This window comes from Narcine bancroftii, chromosome 7 (assembly GCF_036971445.1).
Source record: "Narcine bancroftii isolate sNarBan1 chromosome 7, sNarBan1.hap1, whole genome shotgun sequence".
NCBI classification, from domain to species: domain Eukaryota; kingdom Metazoa; phylum Chordata; class Chondrichthyes; order Torpediniformes; family Narcinidae; genus Narcine; species Narcine bancroftii.
In genome coordinates, this window is record NC_091475.1 from 1,993,950 (window position 1) to 2,013,871 (window position 19,922).

General features: G+C 39.9%; 1 protein-coding gene across 6 annotated transcripts in view; it reads left to right on the forward strand.

Moving 5' to 3' along the window:
- The window catches only part of LOC138738384 (syntaxin-binding protein 5-like), a 267,977-nt gene that overhangs the window by 34,187 nt on the left and 213,868 nt on the right, over positions 1-19,922 (forward strand). For 5 of the 6 annotated variants that reach the window (XM_069888457.1, XM_069888459.1, XM_069888460.1 and 2 more), the window contains one exon: positions 10,333-10,430. In XM_069888457.1, coding sequence (XP_069744558.1) covers positions 10,333-10,430 — 98 coding nt within the window. Of the gene's footprint in view, positions 1-9,263; positions 9,782-10,332; positions 10,431-19,922 lie in introns of those variants that run through there. The other variant, XM_069888461.1, reaches the window with a different exon arrangement.

The window sequence follows — 19,922 nt, forward strand, 5'->3', positions numbered from 1 at the left end:
AGCATTAACTGCATTAATTACCTTAAATTAAAAAAAATAGTAAACATCAAAATTAAATATTCAAGTTGCAGAGAAGAGAAGGGAGAAATGGTGGAAATGTATGTTTGGGGGTGCAGAGTAAGAGAGATTAAATGATGCAAGTGATGGTGCAGGTTGATAGCAGATTGTGATTATTAAGATCATATCTCTGTAGGAGAGGCAAATAGAAGATGAATGAAAATGGAGGAGCAGGGGAAAAATGTTAGAGCAATACTCAGATTATAAAATAGGCACTAGAGAAGTAAAACACTGCACTTTCAGGAAATCTTTCACAATGCACAATCTTCCCTATTGAATTCATAGTAGTTGCCTGCAAATATTGCTATTGTTCAGCTATGCAGTTCCAACTTGGTATTATGGTGAAGTGCTAAATTCCAGGGAGACATCAGCATCGCAGCAGAGACTCTTGCTAATTTGGCAAGAGGCTGATAGGAAAGCAGGTGACCCTTGATTGCATGGCATGTGATAAAACTGTGCTGGTTGCTCAGTCTGTTTCATTCATTAATTCACAAAGTTACTGGAGGATAGCTGATTCTTTAAACCAACAGGGCTTCATTAAGCAACAGAACTTGGAGAATGGCAAGCACCATTTTTCAACTGTGCGCTCACACTGGACAGCCAAACAGCCTCTCCAAAGAGACAGAAATAAATTTTCAAATGTTTCTTGAACATCTTTGCACATGGAGGATTTGGTCTTAAAGTGGTACTAATTGATATTACGTCAGCCATTCTCTGTTATTTTGGAAAATGTGGTTCTTGAACTCTGTTTTTATGTCCTCACTGTTTATTTCCGATTTCCATCAGTTGCATTGTTAGGATAGTTAGAAGATGCAGCGGAGTCAGGCTTTATTGGAAGGCAGAAAATTCTGCTTACATTTCTTAAGCTTCAATCACAAGGTTGCTGGTAATGGAGGTTGACACCTTGCATTCTTGAGAAAAGATCTATTGAACTAGATGAAGAATACAAGTTAACATTTCTCTCCTTAAGTATTGACTCTTCTTTTGAGGGACTGCAGTTAGAATATTTCTATTGGGGGGATAAAAAGGAATTCGAGTGAAACAAAAGTCTGCAGATGCTATGTTTGCAATCAATACATGAAAGTGCTGGAGAAACTTGGCAAGCACCTCATCCTCCATAGGAGGCAAAGATAGATACATAACCATTGTTCAGGCCTGACCCCTTTGTCAAGGTATGAGCAAAATCCAGCCAGGTGTCTGAATAAAAAGGCACAGGGAGGAGGGAAAAAAGGGCTGGATGAGGAGCACAGACCAACAGCCAAGAGGCCATAAGTAGACATGGGTAGGAGGACAGGAGGAAAAAAACCCCTGACAATTGATGGGGAGGATGGAGGGTAGATAGCTATGAATGCAGAGTTGCAAGGTGTGTGTGTGTGCGCGCGCTAGAGGAAAAGAAGACCCGGGGATAGGTAAAGCATCAGCCAGGCAGTTTTTGGGGGGACGCGCATGGGGCTAGGGGTCTAACGAACCGGAGGTTGATGTTAATGCCATCAGGTTGGATGATGCCCAGACAGAATATGAGGTGCTGTTCGCCTTTGGGGGAGGTCTCAGTTTGACATTGCATGAGACCATAGGCAGACGTATTGGAATGGATCAGGGAACTGAAATGTGTTCCCACTGGGAGATCCGTACTATTGCACCAGGCAGAGCGAAGATGTTCATCGAAGCTATCTCTTAATGGATTTTTACATAAAGAAACTGCCTTATTGCTCAACTCACAATCTATGCAAAAGGGAAATTGGAAAGGTGGATTCAGTGTTCAAGCTGAAAATGGATCGCTGAGTCCTTCTATGTAGTGAGCTGGCTTCCTAGGGCAAAAGGGGCACAGCAACATTGCCCTCTGCTGTGAAGTAGAACATTCGTGGCGGGTAAGAAATCACTTATTATGTTTTTGACTGAGTCCACGATCATTTGCAATGATTTGTGTTAGGATTGGCTGTATATATATTAAAAAAAAATTGCTTGTATTTATAAAACGCTTTGTTTGACCTTCTAATGCCTTCTCTCGCCATTCCACCAGTCACTACTTTGGAAAGAAATTCAATTGGTAAACCAGATGTATACCTTCTCATGTGTCTGGGTTTGGGTGAATAATATGCTTTATGTAAATTTCAAACGGTTTTAAGTTTGGAAAGGATCGACATCACAGTTCGACATTGTGATTGCAACTTTATCAGGAACAGCCTCTTTTAATTTTAAAATTTGCGCTCTTCGATCACAGGCTGAGGACGTCATCAGCTGTCCCCCTTTTGAGTCAGTTTATGTAGGAGGCAGTGCAATTTCACTCCACCTCTGATACTAGGTCCCTCAGCGGAGAAAACACAGAGCAAAATGGACCCTCCAATCCACTTTTTCTGCATTCATGCAAATAAGTGAAATATATAAAAGCCAGAGGAAAGCTGTCTTGTTTCAATGTAAACAGGACTCTAGTCTTCGTCCAATCTCTCTGATGTAGAGGAGGGCACAGAAGGAACACTGGATGCAGTAGTAGACCCCTGCATTTTCCCAAGTGAAGTGTTAGTTCACTTAGAAGGACTAATGTTTGGAACTTGAATGGTGGTGAGGGAGGAGATGTGGACACAAATGTAGCAATTCCTACAGTTTACACCTTGTATTCCATCTGGGCACCCTCTAAACATATGGCAACCCTCCCACAAATTGGAGCAACAACACCTCACATTATGTCTGGGGACTCTCCGACCATATGGCATTAACATTGATCTCCACTTTCTGTTTACCACGCCCCCTTCATTTATCTGTGTCAGCCTGTCCATTTAAAACATTTTTCTTTCATGTACTTCTCCAGCTTCCCTTTGAAAATTTGTTATCTGTATGCTTTTCATCTTGATTATTCTGTCAAATATTTTACTTCACATAGCAGTGGGCTAGGCACAGGAAGGTAGTGTTGAAAAGGATAAAAATAAGCAGAAAGCATTGGGGGAGTGACCATCAAATTTTTTTTGATATTAGGGTACTTTTTTTTCAGAGGACCAGGTTAAAATACTTATCGGTGTGAGGCAATTTATAGTCTATGTACGTAGACAGAGCATTGGGAAAACTAGGTGTGCATAACTGCATTATTGTGCTGTGGCAGTAACAGAGGTCATTTTGGGGTGGGGGATGGATTCTTAATAATTTGAGATTTGGGAAAGATGGAGAAGGGAGGAAAGAAGAAGGTGTGGCAATATTATGGATTTTTGCAGTGCTGGAAGAATGTATATTTTAGAATTCAATTTTAAAGTTAAGTTATGGTTCTGGGATGATTTAAAATTAATGGGGTGTGTATCAAAGAGCAGATTGCAAGGAAATGAATGAGATGTGGATAAGTATAAAGTAGTCAATGGGAACATCAGTTGTCCAAATGTAGGATAACAATAATGTAATCTGTATATCTATTGGTGATTGAGTGAGTCCAGCCAAATGTGTGAATATCTAGGAAATGATGGTGACAATTTTGTAATGTTTAAATTGGCCATCAGGAAAAAACTGGGAAAGGGCAAATTTAGAACATAGAACATTACAGCACAGTACAGGCCCTTCAGCATATGATGTGTGGTGACCTATATAAACCTACTCCATAACAATTCAATCCTTCCCTAACTCACACCCAAAACCCACTGTTTTTCTTACATCCATGTCCCTATCTATGAATCTTCTGAATATACCTATTGTACCTTCTTTCCACCTCCATGCCCAGCAATATGTTCCAGGCCACCACCCTGTTTTTTTTTTAAAAACTTACTTCTGACATCTCCCTTAACTTTCCTCCACACATCTTAAATGGACGTCCTCTGATATTTACTGTTGTCTCTTCAGGAAAAAGGTACTAGCTGTCTACCTTATCTGAGCCCTTCATAATCTTGCAGACCTCTATTGTCACCTCTCAACCTTCGTTGATCCAAAGAGTAAAGCCTAACTTTTAGCCTTGCTTCACAAAACATGTTCTCCAGAGCAGGCAATATCCTGGTAAATCTCCTCTGCACTTTTCCGAAGCATCTACCTCCTTTCTGTAAAGAGGCAACCAGAACTGAACAATACTCCAAGTGTGGTCTAACCAGAGTTTTATAGAGCCTCAGGGCTCTTGAACTCAATCCCCTGACTAATAATGGCCAGCATTACCATAAGCCTTTTTTAACTACGCACCATGTGCATTCTTGACCACTCTGTCAACTTGCATAGCAATCTTGAAGGATCTATGGACATGAACTTGAAGATCCCTCTGTTCCTCCATACTGTTAAAATCCTGTTATTAACCACATAATCTGAATTTGTTTGATCTTCCTAGGTACATCACTTCACACTTATTCAGATTGAACTCCATCTGCCAATTCTCCGCCCAACTGGATTCTGTCTATATCCTGTTGTAACCTACATCAGCCTTCTACACTATGCACAACACCTCCAATCTGAGTATCATGTTCATACTTGTTGAAACATCCCTCAATGTCTTTATCCAAATCATTTATAAAAATCACAAAGAGCAAGGGTCCCAGTATAGATCCCTGCGGAACACCATTCATCACCGACGACCAGGCAGAATATGTTCCATCTACTTCTACCCTTTGCTTTCAGCAGGAAAATCTATTACAAATTCAAGTAGCCAACGTTCCTTGGATCCCTTGCCTCATGTCTTTCTGAATGAGCCTACTAGCATGGAGGACCTTGTCAAACGCCTCAATAAATTTCATATACAGCACATCCACTGCCGTGCCGACAATAACATCTATTGTCATTTCCTTGAAAAACTCTTATTAGGCTTGTGAGGCATGATCTGCTCCTCACAAAGTCACGCTGACCATCTCTGAGAAGACGATGCTTCTCTGAATGCTGATAAATCATGACCCTAAGAATCCTCTCCAAAAGCTTGCCCATCTTCTTAATCAATTTGGTCAGTTCTCAGGTTACAAATTGAATCATTCCCATTGGATTCTTCCCACTCTTTTGACTCCTCTATCCCTTTTACAATTGTTAAACACCAGTTTAGTTATCTAGATATTACTAACTTGTGTAAGGAAAATTTCCTGACTTTATTGAATTGTGTTAAACATCTTTATCACAATGGTCTTCCTCTTTCGATGACGTTAATAGGGAGAGTTAATATTATTGATGAATATCCTGCCTAAGTTTTTCAGGCTGCTCCTTTTTTATTTATTAGGCTCAATTATTTTCTCTTGTATGGAAAAATGAGCATCACCATTTGGGGAGAAAAACATTTCCTTCAAAATACTAAATCTAAAAACATTAGCTATATCATTATTTGGATACATCATAATGAATATATAAGTGCCTCAGGATGAAGATTAAATCCATTAAAAGACTTTCTCTTATCTCAATATGGAATACATTTGCCGTTTTTCCTCTCCAAATTAACATAATTTGGTAGTTGGACATACTTTGCATATTTGGTTCCAATTTAGAAAGCACTTTGGTTATCATAGATTTTTATTAATTAGTCCAATGTTAAGTAATTCCATTTTTTAACCTTTGATTCATGACATTCAATAGCTGAGGTTAGGTTGTAGCGGACTGCACTGATCCGCAAGCGAACTGGGTCAAGGGGCTCGCATGGGGCTAAGATCCTCAAGATACTGGAAGCGTTGCCAGCCCTCCAGGCTGATGTCACAATGGTCCCAGGGCAGCAAAGCATCATGGAGGAGTTCCAGTTAAATCAGCTCACAACGACTACTGCGTCTTTGTTCGCTACATTTGGTGACCTCGACAGCCCAAATCATAAAATTTGGACCTCATGATGAATGTTTCCCTGAAGCTGTCTATATTCTGGACCTCACAACCTATTGTCTGGTTCCAGCAGGCTGAGGCTCAATTTTGTGTTAGGTAAATCACTGCTGATGTCACAAAATACTATTACATGGTCAGTTCTCTTGACCAGGAGACTACTGGCAGGATTGTCAATTTCCTGCAGCAGTCCCCATCAAAGACACATAGGAAGCACTCAAAGCGCTCCTCATACGCACTTTCTGCCTCTCCTGCAGTGAGGCTGTTGCCTACTGACAGCCTGGATGACCGCACACCATCCATCCTCATGAGCAACATGCTGGCGCTGATGGATAGTCACAGACCCTGTCTGCTGTTTGAGCAGATATTCCTAGAACAGATGCTGGAGAACATTCATCTGCTCCTAGCCTTCGACGACTTTGGTGACCCTTGCAGGTTGGCTGCTTGACCCAACGTCCTATGACAGGCTAATCAATGTAGTGGACCTGCTATCCACTATGCTACTACATCACAGCCCTATCAGTGTGGTGAAGACTGGGTTGCTGTGTCATGCCAGGGTCCTCCTACAGTTTCATTGCCAGAGAGAAAGCCTAATACAGCTGTGGACAGCTTGGAGAAGGAACAGTGGTGCTACTACCATCAGCACTGGGGTTCTGCTGCTCACCACTGCCGACCACCTTCCTCACATTTGGGGAACACCTTTGCCAGCCATCGTTGATGGCTACAACGGTTGGCCGAGGAAACAGCCTGCTCTATCTTTGGGACCGTCATTCTGGTTGGCATTTCCTGATTGACTCGTGAGCAGAGATCTGCGTACTCTTCCCACGCGCCGGGACATTTGTGCCAGAAAGACTAGGCCTTGCCTTGCTGTGGCTAACAGCAACAATATCGAAACCTACGGAGTACAGACCATCCCTCTGGAATTCGTCCCATGGCGGTTTAAATGAACCTTCACACTGGCAGACATATCACAACACCTCCTGGATGCAGGCTTCCTTTGTAACAATTTACACACACTATGTTACAAAACTAATAATCCATTATTAATTTACTACACAAGGTCACAGTAATGAATAGAAGGCAGTAGGTGGCTGGATAAGATGAAACACATGGTTCTAAACAGGATTCGATCAATGGGTGGAGAATAATGAAAATAATTGTGGTGAGCCAAGGGATGACGTCCTGTTAAGATATGAGGTTATGAATGATTGGGTGCAGAAATGTGATTAAGTCAGGACTATCATATTAAAAAAGGGCAGTGTCTCATAGCAATAGGCATTTCAGAGTCTAGGCTTTGATTAGTCGCAGCTTTTGTTTGCAAATAAAGGCTTAAACCTTTCTGAAGAATTCTCCCTGTTTCCTGATACATTTTCGGAACATCAAAAAACCACAACATTATCTATGTATCTAATAATTTTTTTCAAAAACCAATAAAAAGATTGAAAAAGAAATAGCTTGATGTAAGACTCACTGGTCTATAATTCCCAGGATTCTCCTTCTTGCCTTGAAGCAAGAGGACTACATTTGCCATTCTTCAATTCTCTGGTACCTCACCCGTGGTCAATCTCTTTCCTCGCTTCCTGGTAGTAAACTGGGGTGTATCTTGTCTGGTCCCAGGGATTTGTCTTTCGGAATATTTTTTAAGAAGATCCAGCACTTCTGCGTTACCAACCTTGCCACGCTTCTGCACATTTGCCTTTTCTACACTTCTCTCACATTCACCAAGGTCCCTCTGGTTTAGAGCATCAACATATGGAAAAATTGGGGCTAGCTTGTCTTAAATGAGGGAAATTAGGCCTCTCTGCTTGAATGGCTACATTAGGAGAAAGTACCTACCATGGGAAATTTGGGTAGGAAGCCATAGATAGAATTATAGCAGAATGAATTTAAAAAAAGAATTAATTTAAGGAGGATACTGGTAAAAGGAAAGTGAAAGCCAACATCATTAAGTGAATTAATACATCAGAGTATTGTGGAAGCATTTGAAAAGAAATTGAACTGGACACCAGATAGGGCAACTACTCTTTCCAGAGTTGATGAAATGGCCTTTAGTGTGTATAGATGTGATGTTCCATGAAATAGATTCCCAAATTTATCTTTGATTAAATCTGGGTTGAATCACAGTAGGTGGATGCAAACCACAAATTGAACCTGGCTATTGTGTATAACTTGATGAAACAAAATGGTATAAATGTAGATATCTATTTGCAACTAGAAAAAATATATATTTTGATTTTTAAAATGACGCCCTGAAGATCTCTCACAATAGATCCTATGCTGAGAATATATTGTATCAAAAGGAAAGTGAATAACAAGCTACCTGCAGCACAGAAAGTAGTTACAGTGAAAAGTGATGGATTAAATGTGAAACCTTTGTTCTTCATCTTTTGCATAAATGGTTTGATTGGTTATTGGAACCACTGCTTTTGTGGAGGATTGAGAAGTGGTATTTTACCACATCCCTCCTTTGCAAAAACAACTATTCAGTTCATTTGATAATTATTCTTCAGTCTCTTGGTTTATTTGTCTTCTTGTATTTAATGCAAAGGAGGGATACAGCAAAATGCAAGATGAAAATAAACCTGGACACTAAAGAATAATTAGCAAATGAACTATTCATTCCCCCCCCAACCCCCATTCTATCACATCTAAAGCAACGGAAGCCTGGAACATTGAGCTGCCAGTCCTGCCCCTCCTGCAACCAAGTTTCGCTAATGGCCACAACGTCATAATTCCACGTGCCAATTCAATCTCTAAGCTCATCTGCCTTTCCTACAATACTCTTTGCATCGAAATGGATGCTCCTGAGGACATTTCCACCATGTACAACCCGTTGATTTCTAATGGTGCATGCAATTTTCATCACTCCTCTATCTGAACTGGCACTCTGTTTCTCATCCATTAACCACCAAAGCTGCTCTAGCAAACCTTCCCGCAAAGATATTAGTCCCCTTCCAATTGAGAGGCAAGCCTTCCTGTCAGAACAGGTCCCACCTTCTCTGGAAGAGAGCCCAATGATCCAGAAACCTGAAGTCCTCCTTCCTGTACTTTATCTCACCATGTGTTAACCTGCATTATCCTCTTACTTCTCACCTTATTGGCACATGGCATGGATAGCAATCCTGGAGATTCTGTCCTTCAATCTAGTGTCCTTCAATCCCTGAACCTTGCAGGATCTCCTCATCCTTCCTATCCATGTCATTGGTTCATCTGTGGACCATGATATCTGGCTGCTTACCCTCAATCTGAGATATTTCTAACCCTGGCACCAGGAAGGCAATATTCCATTTGGCATACTTGATCTCTTCCACAGAATCTCTTATCTGTCCCTCTAACTATGGAATCCCTTATCAATACAGCTTGCCTCTTCTCCTCCCTTCCCTTCTTAGCCACAGGATCAGATTCTGTGCCAGAGACCTGATCGCCATGGCTTGTTCCTGGTAGTTCTTCCCACCCCCACCCCCCCTTAACAGTATCCAAAATAGTATACTTGTAATTGAGAGGAACAGCCACAGGTGTGCCCTGCTCTTCCTGCATGTTCCCTTTCCCTCGCCTGATTGTCACCCATCTACCCTCCTCCTGCCTCCTAGGTGTGATAGTGTCCCTGTAACTCCTGTCTATCGCCCCCTCTGCTTCCTGAATGATCCAGTTCCAATTCCTTAACCCAGCTTGTCAGGAACTGCAGCTGAATGCATTTCTCACAGATGAAATTGTCAGGGATTCTGCTGGCTTCTCTGACAACCCCCATTCTGCAAGAGGAGCAGTCCCCTGCCTTGGCTGCCATTCCTACTGTTTTTGACTAGAGAAAAAAAGATCTAAAACCTGCCCTTACCTGTGCCTACCTGCTGAATCCTTTTTGTTCCTCAAATAGGGCGGCCCTTTCTTACTTCAACTCCTGAACTACCACCTCAGCGTCTTCTCATGAAGCCCCTTGAGCCAAAGCCTTTCCAATCTGACACAGCCCACTTCAACAATGACTGCTCCCTTGGTAGGAGATTATTAAAGTTTTACTGGCTGGAGCTGTTTTCTCAGACCGAACACTTGATAGAAGTTGATAAGATTATAAAAAGGTTTGATGATGTAGCTTCCAAATATAATAGAAACTAGAATGAGGGACTACACATGTAATGCAATAACAGAGAATTCAAGAGAAATTTATTTTGCTGAGTGCAGTTAGAGTTGACATTTGTCATTGCGAATGGTGATGGTAATTGCAGCAACTAGCAGAGATATGTGCAAAGTAAAGCAAGATAATAGTGCAAAAATATTAATACAATTTAAATATTAATACAGTTTAGATTCAGGGGAGGGGAAGAGTAAGGTTGCGTGAAGTTTAATTGTTGACATGGATCAGTTGCACTGAAAAATTCTAAATGTGTTTATTTGTTGAAATTTGACAGATTTGTTGTTTTATTCTATTTGAAAGGATTTTTAAGTAAGAAGGTATAGATTTTAATGCAGCTTAATGTAAAAATACATTAGTGAAAATTCTGCAAGATCAATTTTTAATTTTTCCTTTGGACTCGTCTTATTTTGCAGACTGTGCGTCATGGCTTTCCTTGGCAGCCAACAGCCTTGGCTTTTGATCCAGTGCAAAAAATTCTGGCTATTGGGTGCCGCACAGGAGCTCTACGAATGTATCCTTTCCCCAAAATGAAAATTTTAACTCTAAAACCAAATCAGAAGGAGGAACTTTGCCCGCCAAGCAGCATCAGTGGGAGAAAGAACAGTCAACATTTCAAGTCAATATTCTTTATTTGATGGATATTTGCATGTTCCCACCTACTAGTCAACCTCTCCATTAAATTTAGAACGCTTGCACTTCAGCCATAAATGATGATTGTCTTATCTACAACTTGTTCCAAAGCTTAATAGTATTCTTGATATATGTGTTTGGTCAACATTATATTTTAATTGATTGGGGTTGTGTTGAAAAGTAATGATACTGTTCAAGTTGGAGGAGTTCCTTCTTTTTTGTTCTCTTTTCATTTGGAGTTATTTTTATTTCAAAATATAATAATAAAAAATTCCAATGTGTAAATAGAGACACTTGCATGACAATGTTATTCCTTTAACATCATTTATCAGGAGAAAAAAATCTCTAGATTGTTGTATGTGATGTCATGTATGTACTGTGACAATAATCTGAACTTTGACCATTTCATTTACAAACTTAAAGTAAATTATTCATAGGGTTTTAACAAATTTTTGTGCACTGCAGATGGTCCTGACCTGCTGCATTTTCAAATGACATGTTTTTTCAAACTTGTAACTATTTAAGATTAAAATTTTACTCTTGCCGTTCAGAATTTGCTCTTACCCAGTCCTAGAAGATGCCCAGTGAATCAGCAAGCACGGTATCTCTCTCTACATGGACATCTGGGCATGGGTATATCATCTAAATAAAGTTGGGCAATCCACTGTACAGACCACTGCCAGGACTTGTGAAGAGCAAATCTTGCTTGACCCAGGAGCAAATCAAGAAGGCAGTCCTTGGACCAACCTGCACACCCCACCTGCTCCCCATCCCTGTCCTGGGTGTCCAAAGATCAGGATTGTGGGACTAAAGTACAACCAGAACTTGAGAAATCTCTTCAAATCTCTCAGTTGAGTTTGTCATAAATTTACAAAAGTTACAAGTGAAAATGCTTTGTGAGAAAATAAGCTTGTAGTGTTGTGTGATGATCTCTTGGGATTCACAATACCATAATTTTTTTTAAAATATGAATTTTTCATTTTAGTTTTTCTGTTTGTACAATTCATCATATGTTATCCACCCATTGTAAGGTGGAAATGTAGCTTCAGAATTAATTTTCAAATTGCATTTCTAAAATATATAGTTTCATGTACAGTACAACTCCAATTATCTGAAATCGGATTTTTCGAAATCTTTAGTTATCTGCAATTAAAAATTGTGACTCTCGGGAAGTATCAGTGATTGGTAGTGGCCAGCATTTTTTTTGGTGAGAATTAAACATTATTTTAATGCTTAAAAAGCCTTACCTTGTTTGTTTGCGTTTAAACACTGTTACAAGTGATTTGCTGTTGCTACTGAGCTGATTTTTTTGACCGGTTCTCTGAAAACACCGTTTATCTGAAATAGGCTGGGTCCCAACCATTTCAGATAATCAGAGTTGCACTGGATATATATTTTCATTCGTTTAATCTCAATTGCAAAAAAGTGCAGCTTATTTATTGGAGAAATATCTTATTTCATTTGCTCATATCATAATGAAAATCATTATTTCCTAGTGAGCCTTGAAATGGCTTCATATAATTGAAAAATAGAATCAATCTGCAGAAAGGGAATGTCCTGAATCTTGGTTTGTAGTATTGAACAATGTGAAAGACTGAATGAATAGACTGATGAATTTAATATATTTTTGAAACAAAGGTCGTGTTTATTCATAGAACTGTATATTTAACATTTTAAAATTAGAGTCCCACATATAATGGAAGAAAATAGTATGTTCCTTTTTTATATTTCTCTATCTCTTATCGTTCTATACTTTGTGCTCCTTGGCATTCTTCTCTTAGGCTTTGGTGAATGCAGATTTTGAATGAACTTTGCAGTTCCTCTTAAAATAGTCTTAAAACATTGCCCATTTTCTATAAGCAATGAATGGCTCTTTTGGGAGACTTGTGTATCAGTTTCTCTCATTGGGATTGTGTCTTTGAGCAGACAGTGTAAATAATGAAAGGTTGGACAACTTTATCATTTTTGAATCATTGCATACTTTGCCTTGACTACTCAAAATGCAAAGGAATGTATATGAAAGAGAAAGAAAAGCTTGTTTTGTTCTTTGCAATCAGATATATTGATCAATGTATCACATGTCAAGATATTCACACTCTTGTGTAAAAGCTCTATTAAAAGAAGTCCAAAATAATGGGACTCATTAAGGTAAAGCAGGAAAGATTATTTCGAAGACAAAAAATGGCGGTGGCATTAAAAATCTGTTGTGTGACGGATTATATCCTATATTATATAGGTATGATTTTTAAGGAGATAGATTGTGGGAGTAGTGTAGGACACAAACACTTCATAAAACAGATCTCATTTAAAATGCCAGAGCTCTGCTCAAGCTAGGCAGTCGAGGCTCCCAGTGCCTTTGCAAAAACTTTGAAGAATGCCTATAGAGATTTCACAATTAGATGTTAATTGGACATGCTGTGGAGTAATGCATTATTGTTTTGAAAGCAACAGATGAATGGACTCAGAAGATTGGGTCCGGTGCTGCAATCAGTCTGAATGCAGTTTGCTGTTCTATGAAGGTCATGTGGTTTTGCAAGCAGAGAGAGGGAGGAGAGACCAAACAGGCTTTCTCTGTGTGAGAGAGAGAGAACTGGTTTCTGCACTATGGCAAGTTGACAGCTTGTTGAAACCCCATTTTGAAGACTGGTTGTGAATTCTAAGTTCAGCCTGTTAAAAACTCTTGTGGTCCATACAAGAGGAAATAGCTGGCTAGAGTGATTCACTTGAAAGAAGGAAAACAAAAAGGAACTCTGTGGTGACCTGCAGAAGAAGAGGTTATCACTTGGAAAACTCTGATGGGGCGAGTTTCTTCGGTAAGACTCTGAAGTGGCTGATTGGAGGGAGTTAGTTTGTATGTGTCCCAACGAACAACGAATCTCTCTCTGAAACCAACGAGAACATTCTTGAGCAGGAACCAATTACTTTTCTACACCAGAGCCTGGTGAAAATTCATAAATGTTAAATTCTGTTCACAGTATCGGTGAACTTGGAGAAGTGAGATTGGACTGTGAATCAAATAACTTTTCTGAACTTGTACACGTTACCTACAAATGCATTTAGAATTAGAAGGGGGTTAAGTTAAATTAATAGTAACAAGTTAAAGTTTGATTCTGTTTTTGTGTTTAAAGAAAATTAAAAATGACTTTTGGTTAAGTAACCATTTGTCTTGGTGAATTTCTATTGCTGCAGGGTTTTGGGGTCCCCTCAGCCTGTAACATTTCTATTGCTGTGGGGTGGGGTTTTGGGGTCCCCTTGGCCTGTAACATTTCTGTTGCTGCGGGGTTTTGGGGTCCCCTCGGCCCGTAACATTTCTGTAGCTGCGGGGTTTTGGGGTCCCCTCGGCCCGTAACATTTCTATTGCTGTGGGGCGGGGTTTTGGGGTCCCCTTGGCCCGTAACATTTCTATTGCTGCGGGGTTTGGGGTCCCCTCGGCCCAAACATTTCTATTGCTGCGGGGTCTTGGGGTCCCCTCGGCCCGTAACATTTCTATTGCTGCGGGGTCTTGGGGTCCCCTCGGCCCGTAACATTTCTATTGCTGCAGGGTTTTGGGGTCCCCTCAGCCTGTAACACTTGTATATCTTCACTATGAAAAATATATCATTTGTAGCAGAAATAGAGGGGAACCTAGAACTTAATAGCATTGAGGAACTTAAAGTAATATCATTTAAATTAAAAAATACAGTACTGGAAAGATTAAAGGATTTCAAATGCCATAATTTGACAAATTTCCTAGTTCTGACATTGTTTTCCCAGAGTTCAAAAGAGGAGAAGATAATATGTGATCTCATTGTTTAATCTTGCATAGTTTCAGTAGATTGAAATATGGCAAATGTAACACTACTTTGAAAGAAGATTAGGAGAATATTGGGACCCAAAGATTAGTTAGTTGCCATTGGTTGACAGCAGAAGACAAATGAGACTGCAGATGCTGGATTCTGGAACAAAAAAAGTATGCTGGATAAACTCGGTGATTCAAGCAACTTCTGTAGAGGTAAAAAGTGTAAATTAATGATTCAAGACTCACATCGTGACTGAAAAGAAAAGGAAGGATTACATGTACTGTATTTAGCAGTGGGTTGGGAAGAGAGGCTGGTAGGTAATGGCTGGAAGCAGATAGGGAAGTGATGATGGGAGGATGGAACTGGGTGAGGGAGAGGAGAAATGCAAACAGGGAGAAGAAAGTAGGGAGAGAAGGTGAGTGTATGTGAGAGAGCACTGAGCTATTGGAAAACTCTGTGTTCATATCATTGGTTTGTAAGCTACCCAAGCACAATAAGAGATGTGTTCTTCTAAATTGTGGTTGGCCTCTGTGTATCAATGGAGAAGGCAGAGGATAAGTAGGTCAATGTTGGATTGGAAGGAGAGTTAAAATGATATGCAATCACAGGCTTGATGTGGCCTTTACAGGTAGAGCAGGTGTTCTGTAAGATGGTTGCCTCATCTATGTTTAGTTTCATCAATGCAGAAGAAGCCACTAAGTACAATAGATTTCATTTGAAAGAATTCTTTAGGTGCCTGATAATATTGAATAAGTTGTGTTTATTTGTCATTCATACCATAAACCTTGCAGTGTACAGTGAAAGTGAGATAGCGTTTCTCCAGGCCATGGAGCTGGTTATTTACATGGATAAAAATGAAATGATTTTTCTCAGCTCTGCTCTAATTCTATCAATTAATTTTAATATATTCCCCCTATTTATAAATCCAACTGTCTGTAGGTCCTTTCTGTTTTCCCGACCTAGTCTTTTATAATTTCATACACCATTATTAAATTTACTCCTCAGTCTCCTTTGTTTCAAAAATTTATCTGGTCTCTCATAAGTATAATTGTCTTACACTGACTGCATCTTCTTAAATCGTTTAATGCTACCATAGTCTTTATGCAATGAAGTGGTTGACCTCTAAGGCCATCAGAGATGTCAAGAACAGAACCAGACATGAATGCTGGATGGATCTCACCGACACTGGGTTCTTGTGACAGGGCATGTATACAATCAAAGTTCAAATTTACTGTCAGAGTACATACATGGCATCACATACAACCCTGAGATTCTTTTTCCTGTGGACCAGACAGAATTTCTACCAATCGGTAACTGTAGTCAAGAAAAATATGTGTATATTAAAGAGAGAAATACAAAGAAAGAAAGAAATGTAAGCAAACTGCAATACAGAAAAAATATTCAGAAATAAATAATGTGCAAACTAAAGATCCTTAAATTAGTCTCTGATTGAGTCTGTGTTTAAGAGACTAATGGTGGAGAGGTAGCAACTGTTCCTGAACCTGGTGGTATGAGTCTTGTGCCATCTCTATCTCTTTCCTGATGGCAGCAGCAAGGACAGAGCATGTCTCAGGTGGTGTGGATCTTTGATGATTGCCGCTGGTGTCCGACGGTAGCATTCCATGTAGATTTTCTTGATGGCTGGGAGTGTTTTGCCTATGAGGTACTGGACTGTGCCCAAAACCTTTTCTAGGGATTTCCGCTGAAAGGTACTGGTGCTCGTATACCAGGCCACGATGCAGCTGGTCAGCACAATTTCCACTACGCATCTGTAGAAGTCATAGTGAACCTTTGCAAACTCCAGAGGAAGTAGAGGTGCTGATGTGCTTTCTTTGGAATGACAATTGTACGTTGGGTCCTTGAAAAATCATCAGGTATAATATAAAACTCAGAAGACAAGCAAGAAAAAGTGTGTGTCCCGTTCTCCCCCCCCCCCCCCCCACCGGCAAGCTCAATAGGCTTACTACAAATAGGAGGCCAATGAACCAGCAGCAGACACCACTTTAACCTCATGCACACCTGCAGCCATGATTACTACCACAGGCATCAGATTGGCTTTATGGAGAATGAACCTAGAGAAAGTGACTGGCCCAAACATCTTCACCCTCTGCTTCAAGCGCACTATCATCCTCGTGCCAAAGAAGAGCATAATGACACTCCTAAATGACTACCAGCCAGTGGCTGTGATATCCACTATTGTGAAATACCTTGAGAGGCTGGTCATGGTTCACATTCTAATGCTTTCCATCCAGGCCTGACACACTCCAATTTGCCTACTGCTACCATTTCCCTGGTCCTGCACTCAGCCTTGGAACATTGCATAATAAGGTCACCTGATAAAGATTATTGGGCATTTTGTGGAGCAGTATAAATGCAAACTTTTCTCTCTTTTTCAATCTTTATTAATCATATAGGTGAACAATACTGAGGAGAATAGGAGTACATAATCGAAAAGGAGAAAAAAATTATTAGATGACATCATTTGATGTATTACACCACAATTAATATGTCCTCAAACAGAAATCTTCAAAAAAAAAGAAAGAAATGTATTATATAAATAAATGGAAGCTTTTCATTTTGGAATTTAGCACATTGAAATAAACATTGGAGAATTAAAAACATTTCAGAATTGCTTTTTTGAATTTTGTATAATTGGAGCTTGTGTTGCAGGTGCCTACTTCAGAGTCTTGGAGTCCAAAAATTGTAAAATAAGAAACAAGAAGTACATGCATATTTCTGACCAGAGGTTCACCCACTTATCTATGGAATGAAAGAAACCAAGGGCATTCTTTTGCGCATCTAATGCAGACATTAAATTCTTAAGTATACAAATGAATGCTCTAAAGATTGGTGTGTCTCCTCTCCTAGCTTCCAATCTCACTTGCTCCTGTCCCTCCTGGCTTTTGGTTATTTATCACTCCCTTTCTTTTGGTGCAAGTGACCCTGATTCTCTCTCAGTACTACCTTCACCCCACAGTACTGATTTCTGCATTCTGCAAGCCCACGCTTGAAACTCCAGGACTATCCAGATAGCCTCTGAGTCAGAATTATGGATGGAGATTGAGAATCTAGTTCTGTGATACCAAAACAACAATATCAGCAAGATCAAGAAACATGTTGTGGACTTTAGCAAGGGGAGGGACCATGCAGTTGCCTTCATTAATGGGACATGGTTGTGAGGCTTATCTCCTGAAGTTCACATATTGGAAGATCTCTCCTGGAGCCAGCACTTGAAAACAACTGTGAAGAAAGCACTTTTTTTTGCACTTGATAAGAAGTCTGAGGATATTTAACATGACATTGAATCTCAAACCACTACAGGTGCACCGTGTAAATTATACTGGCTGGTTGCATCACCGTCTGGTCTGTTAATTCAAGTTCCAAGAAATGCAGAAAGTGGCTGACTAAGCCAAGTGCTTCACAGGCACTGACTTCCCACCCTTTGAAGACACCTATGTGAGATGCTGCCTCAAGAAGGCAGCCAATATAGTAAAGTATCCCCATCACCCTGGTCACAATCTCTTTTTGTTGTCACCTTCAGGCAAAAGGTACAGAAATCCCAGTCCAACACCATAGGTTTGAAACAATTTTTATTCAACAGCTTTCAGGCTCTTGAACAACTCAGTACCAATTTAATCTTAAACATAAACTAGTCTGGGACAAACATGGGTTTACACCAATGAGATGTCAATTTTACTTGCACTAAATGTCCCTTCTCTGTCTTGACTTTTACTGTGGTGATTTCATGTAAACTATCGTAGTTGGTGTATTTTGTGTACCTGTTTGGTGGCAATGAGCAAGAATTCTGGTGCTTTTGTCTTTGTGCTTCTGACAATAAGCTCTCATTATTCTTGTATCTGCTTATTTATGCACCAACTTGATTTATTTTCTAGTCTTCATCCAACCTTTGGTGACTTGTTTGAAAAGTCATCTTGTTCATAGGTGTCTTCAATTGGTGGGAGGTCAGTGCCTATGATATACTTGGCTAGGTTAATCACTTTCTGCAAGCTTCTGCAACTATTGCCTTCTTCCCCAGGCTGTTGACATCAGATTGAGAATTTGGGGTAAAGAGTTGTTTCCAAATTAACTTGATGATGGGTTATTATCCACTGCCTCATTTGCAAAATTGGTATCTGTAAACAGAACACATAAAAATGATTAACCTGATTGTAATGTAATTTCAAAATCCATTATACTCATCTTTGTTGAACTATTAGTCTAATTTATCAGTGAAGATAATAATTACCCTTCCTGCTTCCCACTAAAATTAGGTTACAGTTTGAATATTGTAATTGAACCTGTTTTTCTGTTTGGAAATTTATTTATGGTGCATGTATGAAAATATTATGCTGGTAGCAGAACAGAAAATAGAATTTTATGAAGGTTAATTATCTTTGATGATTATACAGTTGAAAGGTTCCTACTGCTTCTCCAGCTGCCTATCTGCCTTCAACATGTTAGCTTAAATCTTAAAAATTGTGTACAATGCCATCACAAGATGTGTCTTAATCAGATCAAGAAAGAAGGAAAAGTTTTGTTAATTGTTAAAATTATTTATTTATAAAGGATGAATTTTCTTGAGAATGTTTAATATTTGTGATTGAGCAACTAAATCACCCATCTCATGAGTTCCACATAAAGATTACAGCAAAAAAATGCAATCTGGGGTCAAAATGAATTTGCAACGCACAACAGCTTCACCAAAGGACTTTCAGAAGCTCAGAAATAAATAATCTTCTGTTTTTGCCCATTTTTCTCCCAGACAAAGACTGTAGACGTTGGAATGTGGAGCACAAACAATCTTGTGGAAGGATTCAACAGGTCAACCAGCATTAGTGGGAGAGAAAGAATGGTCAGTTTATCGGGCTAAAACCCTTCATCAGAGGCTCTATGGGGCTCTGGTGAGACCTCATTTGGAGTACTGTGTGCAGTTTTGGGCCTTTTAGAAGGGATGTAATGATGTTGGAGAGAGTACAGAGAAGATTTACCAGGATAATTCCTGGAATGCAAGGGCAAACATATGAGGAACGTTTAGCAGCTCTTGGACTCTATTGGAGTATAGAAGAATGAGAGGGATTTCATAGAAACATTTGAAATGCTGAAAGGATTGGATAGAGTAGATGTGACTCCAGAAAAAGAGGGGCACGGTCTTCGAATTAGAAGATACCCATTTAAAACAGAGTTGAGGAGAAATTTCTTTAGCCAGAGGGTCGTGGCTTTGTGGAATTTGTTGCCACATATAGTTGTGGAGGCTTGATCATTAGGGAAGTTTAAGGGGGAGAGCAGGTTATCAAGGGATATGGGGGAAAAGTCTGAATTTGGAACTAGATGTGAGAACAGTTTGGCTCAGGGTGGATTTGAAGAGTAGATTCAATGGGCCAAATGGTCTACTTCTGTTTCTTTATCTTGTGAACTCTGAGATCTCAGAGGGGAGCTTGCTAATATAATGAGGGCCGGGTAGGAGAGGTGGGCAAGAGGAGTGAAGGATGATGATCAGAGACAAGTTGAGCAGGTGCCAGGCAAAAAAGGCAAGAGGGTAAAGGAGGCTTGGTGGAGGAAGATGTGTTGGGCAGTTTGTAGTCGAGTGATAGGTG